At 31.1% G+C, this 6,917-nt stretch overlaps 1 protein-coding gene across 1 annotated transcript; it reads left to right on the top strand.

The window, feature by feature from the left end:
- The first annotated feature begins 1,428 nt into the window (after window positions 1-1,428).
- Window positions 1,429-5,701, top strand: LOC105160636 (hexose carrier protein HEX6). The gene is made up of 3 exons (XM_011078108.3): window positions 1,429-1,612; window positions 1,770-2,095; window positions 4,412-5,701. The coding sequence occupies exons 1-3, from the start codon at window positions 1,504-1,506 to the stop codon at window positions 5,489-5,491; spliced, it is 1,515 nt and encodes a 504-aa protein (XP_011076410.1). The 5' UTR covers window positions 1,429-1,503; the 3' UTR covers window positions 5,492-5,701.
- Window positions 5,702-6,917: the final 1,216 nt, after the last annotated feature.

A 6,917-nucleotide genomic window follows, 5' to 3' on the forward strand; every position in this document is an offset into this window, starting at 1 on the left:
TTTAACATTCAGCATTTGATGGCTTGCTGCTGTCAGACCTCGTCCACCCTGAAAATCAGGGAGTCAAAATTTTCACCCAAGTCGGATTGGTCCTATCCTACCGGTTGATCATGGGGCATGATATATTCTTGAGTTTTCTATTTCAATAAACGGGTAGGGATCCGTCTACTCCCATCTAAATATAGCGGCTTAGGAGAAAGAAATGGAAAGAAAAGGGGAGGATTTAGCGTCAAAGTAAATCAAGTGATAATTTTAATATTACCATAAATTAGATATATCTAATCACTAGAGTTTTTATTTTATCATAATAAAGAATTTCATAATTTTAGAAATAATTTATTTTGAAATAAGAGCGATGAATTATTAATTGAAATAAATTTATTACAATAATTTCTGTCGAATATCAATATTTAATAAAGACTATTACAACAATCATATTTTGATCAATAATATTGAATAAACTAAATCTAACCAGTACTTACTATGCAGTGAAAACCAACACCTACTATTACAGTAAAAACAACACATATTGTACAGTAGAAATAACATCCCACATACTATGCAGCAAAAACAATATTTCACGCATAATGCAGGACTCGAATCCACGACATTTAAGATTATGAGATCTCAATTTCGCATATGTGTTTTTATTAACAAGAATTAGTAACAAAAAATTGTGTGTAAAGTAATGACCACCTAGCTAGTGATGATAAATAAATTCATGGTCACTATAATATTATGTTTTTCCTAAAATGTCAGTATAGATGTACTACCACTAGAAGAAATATAACATTTAACTATGATTAATTATCATGAAGAAATCAAATAGTCGTAATAAATATTATTGATCTCGGTCACGCAACTGTTGCTGGCCGTGATTTTTGTGTGTGGCTAAAACAATTGTTACGGTTAAGAGACATAACCAAAACAATTGCTATGACTCACAGCCATGACAAAAAGTAATTTTCATGGTGGATAAACTAAGTTTTTTGTATCGAGTTATATTTAACCATGATTGATAATAATTACTTACCACACCTTTAGTCCATAGCCAGTAAAACTCATGTGGACAATAGTAAATTTTCTTCAAGTGCACTAATTATTTGTAGTGACAACTTTTCATAATTTTTATCATAAATAATTATATAGTGACAAGAAAAAAATGAATATCACTTAATAAATTTATGACATTAAACTATCACTTGAATTTTTTTGTCAGAAATATTATTTTTGGTATAATGCAAGTATACACATAAAACTTCTCTTATGTCTGGTCACGTTTGTTGCGGTACAAATCAATTATATAATAAATATAATTCACTTGGTAATTAAACAATTGGTGCTGGTGCGTCGATACCGTTCTTGAGTTATATTGTCTTGTCAAGTAGAACTGCTGCTAGGCTCTATAAATAGGAATCTTGCTTGTATGCTTCATACATCTTAATCTTAACCTTTTTGTCCTTGGGAAAAAGCCATATCCCTTCCTCAACTTAGGAGAAATCAATGGGTGAAGGTGTGCAGTATAATGGTAAAATTACGAAGTTTGTGGTGCTGTCTTGTATTATTGCAGCACTTGGAGGACAAATCTTTGGTTATGGTTCCAGCGTCACAGGTACGTAGTTCTTTCTATTTCTAATTACGGATAAAATGATGCAATTTTGTTTATTTTAATAATAGTTGTTTGTCGATCGAAATTCGCATAAATCATGTAAGCTTGTCTTTCATGACATGCATGTTTATTACGCTGATCCATGTAAGTTTTTGTGAAGGTGGAGTGACCTCCATGGAATCATTTTTGAAGCAGTTCTTTCCTGGGATTTACAGAAAGATGAATGAGGAAAAACAGACAACAAGCAACTACTGCAAATTCGACAGCCAAGTGCTAACGTTTTTTAACTCCGGATTCTTAGTATCTGGACTCATTGCTACTTTCTTTGCTTCGCCAGTGACGAGGGCCTTGGGACGCAAGGCGTCGATCTTTATAGGTGGAGTTGCATTTTTCGTGGGTTCTGTCCTTGGAGGTGCAGCAAACAACGTCTACATGCTAATATTTAGTCGTCTTCTGCTTGGAATAGGGTTTGGTTTCACCAACCAGGTAAGTTGACAATATTGAACACAAAATTTTTTATTTTCAGTTCAATAGAAAGAAAACAGATGATAATTGTGAAATTATTTTTGTTTTGATGAGAAAATTTGTACTATTCAAGTTTCTGATTAAACGCTTATATCATATATTTATGTGATGTATATATGAAATATTCATGTCAAATGATTAATAAGCATTTTATTTAATAATAATTGATACAATATTTCATCTAATATTTCTTGCTATTAATTATTATGCATCAATCTAATTAAGATATCTCTAGTATATAGTTAAAAATTCAATTCCATTTTGATATTATATAATTGAAATAGCAACTACATCACACTTTAATAATTTTTGCATGTTCATTTAGTTTTATAGTTTTCTATTGTGTTCCAAGAATTTTTAAAAGACAACCAATTAAGTGCATTTCAGCCCTGAAATTGAACAAGACAAACCTGTATTTTAGGTGCTAATGTAATTCTTTTTACCATGTGGCCCCTTTTTCCAAAATTGCTTTTGGGATTAAATTTTATAAAAAATCTACAATTTTGTAGCTTTTAGACTAACATAATTATATTTTATCTAATTATCTATTCTACCCATTAAATTATATCAAAACCGCTTAATATGAGGTCAGTTTTGAAATTTACAGTTGTATAATCAATTACTGAAATTATGAATCAAACGTCATAATCACTTTTTCTTAAAATCAATTATTTCAAAATCGATTCTCTCATAATCAATTACGCAGTCATCGAATTGAACTGAGCCTAACATTTATTGACTAAAACCTTTTCATGTATAGTTGGCAACATGCACCTTTTATTATGCATCCTCCTTATAATTGATCGACAAATTTTTTAGAAAAATATTTGTTATATAACAATTATAATATTATTTATTATATATAATTAGTTGAATTTAATCAACTTGATTTGAAAATTAGTAGTCTATTGTATTTTGAACATATTTTACAATATAGATATTATTAATTAAAAGGTTGAAACAATGACGAACCGTCCCAAAACTAGGAGGTTTAAATATATGCTTGTCCTTGATTATACCATGAAAACCTATTTATTTTTTATGTCAAAGGACAAGCAAGAACGCCCAAATCTTACAGCCTACCATTAATTTTATTTACATGCACATATTACCATTACTTTTGTTGCATGATTTGGCATCATACTGCTCGAAATTAAGAAAACCAACGAAAATAATAAAGTAGGAATGCATGTTCAAACAAAATGACCCTTTTTCGTTTGGTTTACTGTTCTATTGTGAAGAAATAATACAATCATTAAAACTTAAAAGTAATATTTTTTGAGGTAAATATTTTATCATTAATGGATAAATTTTGTGGTTTGCTTACATTACTTAAAAATAGAATTACAGAGTGCATTTAGTAAAGTAACTCTTTTATTCTCATACTTTAAACGATCACGTAACCTTTTTCATTAATATATCTAACGGAGATATATTATTTGACCAACAATGCTACTTGTTTTTAAAGTTATAGGATAAAAAATGATGATTTTTGGTAATCAGTGCTAAAAGTGGAAAGACCCTATAAATTACGTGTCAAAAACTATTATTTCCCTTAATAAGTGAAATTGACGTATGACTATATAAAGATATATAGGCGGGATTCTTTATATTGGATAGAACATTACTACATAAAGAAATTGTGTGCAACTAATTTACATATTCTTGTCTTGTCCCTAAATAGGTAATGGTTAGAACCTTTTTTTGCTTACTATGAAAAGTTCCTAATCACTACATTCATAATTTCTAATGAACCGTGAAGAACTTATATCCGTTATATTACACATAAATTGAAAACATATAGAGATATACCATAAACATTATATGCAATTTGTTAAATATGTCATATATTAATTATTTGTATAATACTTGCATCTAAAAGATATATAGCTTAGGTTTATTGATATATTTACGTATATACTAATTAATTATATCTATTTGGTTTATAAAATTCGCTATACATAGAACATATTATAAATATTACACATATCAATAAACCATATATATACACATTATATTCAATTTTTTATTTTTAAATATTATTATGTATACAATATTATTCATATAGATTAATTAAGATACAGGTTTTTACATATATATATATACATATATAAGTATAATTACCAAAAAAATAGATAAGACCTTTCTGGAATCGACCTTCTCTCATACCAAACATGTTGTAAGAGGAGTAAGCAAACTATGAAGCTTATATAAAACATGCTTCTTATTTCCATAAATTTTAAGAATTTGTTGATATATATCTTCAATTTCTTGCAGTCAGTCCCATTATATCTATCAGAAATGGCGCCACCCCAATTTAGAGGGGCTTTCAACTTTGGTTTCCAATTGTGTGTGGCCAATGGAGGTCTATTGTCCTCCCTCGTCAACTACGGCACACAAAAGATCAAAGGCGGCTGGGGATGGCGAATTTCCCTAGCATTAACTGCGGTTCCCGCCTTAATTCTAACAATATCGGCACCATTCCTTCCAGAGACACCTAATAGTCTTGTTCAACGAGGTAGTCAAGAAAGATCCAAAAAAATGCTGCAGAAAATCCGAGGCACTAATGACGTCCAAGCAGAATTTGACGATCTAATTGCAGCAAGTAATGCTTCTGCAACCATTAGACACCCTTTCAAGAAAATTCTTCAGAGGAAATATAGGCCTCAACTAGTGATGTCAATAGCAATTCCATTCTTCCAACAAGTAACCGGCATCAACCTAGTAGCATTCTATGCTCCAATGCTATTCCTAACAATTGGTTCTGGAGTTAGTGCATCTCTTATGGCTTCGGTGTTCATTGGAATATCTGGGAACCTCTCAACTTTCTGTTCGTTGTTCGTAGTCGATAAGCTAGGCAGAAAGGCCTTATTCCGCATAGGCGGAATTATGATGTTTGTCCCACTGATCATAATAGGAGGAATTATGGCAGCAAAATTAGGGGATCAAGGTGGATTGAGTCAAGCCTACGGCATTTCAATTCTCATCTTTGTGTGCATATATACTGCTGGTTTTGCGTTGTCATGGGGTCCATTGGCATGGTTAGTTACCAGTGAAATTTTTCCACTTGAAATAAGGTCAGCTGCGCAAAGTATAAATGTGGCAGTAAGTTTTCTCTGCACTTTTATTATTGCTCAGTTATTCTTGGCAATGCTCTGCCATCTCAAGGCTGCACTTTTCTTCTTTTTCGCAACGTGGCTGGTGGTGATGACGGGCTTCGTCTATATTTTTCTGCCGGAGACTAAGGATGTGCCGATTGAAAAAATGGATCAAATCTGGAGGGCGCATTGGTTCTGGAAAAGATTTGTTTGTGATGGTGAAGAATATGAAGGGAACAGTAAGCCTGAAGGGCCTTGATTTAAAGTTACTTCATTCATAAACTTTGTTATCTTGTCAGTATGATTAAGGGGCTTTGATTTGCTCTATTAGTAGGACATAAGTTCCACTAGTAGGTTTCGCTTCCTTTCAATAAGATTGGGGTATGTACGTACCTTCATTAGTTTTATCCGAAGTATATTCGTTAACTACACATTCGGTGAAATTATATATAAAAGTTTTCTATGTTAACACCTTCTTCTCGGTTTGCCTGAAATAAATGTATGTGTTTTCAACTTTATATATCTCTTTGTCGTACATTTTGCGGAATTCCTTTACAGTTGGACATTTCCGCTATTGTATTCGACACACAAAATCTAGTGAAAATTTTATTTTATACATTAAGTAGCGAAATAAGTTTGCGTACAAATATGTATACTTACGCTGGTTAGCATAATATACGTAATGCATGAATACAACACGTATATAAGAAAAGTATTCCATTGAAAAAATCTGCGGCAAATCAGATTTGGGAAAAAATATTTGTTTAATTCTTTAAATTTGTCTGCTATTAATTTTAGTCCTTTAAGTTTACGCGTTTTAGTTTTAGTCTTATAATTTTTAGAAATATGTAATTTTAGTCTTCTGACACAATTTCGGACAATTTTATCCGTACAGAGCTTTTTAAAGAGCAAATTTAGTCCATTTTCATTCATTTTGCATCTCATAACTAATGTTCACACAGAATGTATGAATTTATGGAGACTTAGTTTTATTTCGTAAGCATGTTGGGTCTTTGAAGAGATTAGGATGAACTATTAAATTTTATCATCAAAAGGACAAAATAGTCTTAAATTAGGCTAAAGGATCAAATCTACACAAAATTAATAGATAAAAGATTAAATCTAATATTACTAAAGTTAAAGGACCAAAAGAATTCTAATAACAATACCTATTGTCACTAAATACTGGAATATTGTCGCTAATAAAATTTAATGATAATAAACGTTTGCGACAATGTTGTCGCAATACCTATGTCACTAATTCCATATAGTGACAATAAAAAGCCCATGTCACATTATCTCTTAGTCGTTTTGTAACAACTTGAAAGTTGTCACTAATCCCTTTGAATTAGTGATGATACAACTCATCACTGAAATATAGAAATCTTGTCACTATAGATTTTCTACTTGTCACTGATTATGTTGTGTCAAGTGACAAAAAATAAATTATCACCAAATATGTTGTATTTAGTGACATAAAATAAGTTGTCACAAAAAATAACTTCTTGTCACTTTTTTACACAACCTGAACATTTTCAAGCCACCATAGGGCAACTGTCATGAATTAACGACAATTCACCATTTAAAGCAAAAGTCAAGCACATAGACATTCTTGACTTATTAGAGAGATTCTTAAATCATTCTTCCCATAATCTTTGCCCCAATTTCCAGGGAAACTGCTCTTC

This window comes from Sesamum indicum, linkage group LG4 (assembly GCF_026168435.1).
Source record: "Sesamum indicum cultivar Baizhima isolate 11 linkage group LG4, ASM2616843v1, whole genome shotgun sequence".
Lineage (NCBI taxonomy): Eukaryota > Viridiplantae > Streptophyta > Magnoliopsida > Lamiales > Pedaliaceae > Sesamum > Sesamum indicum.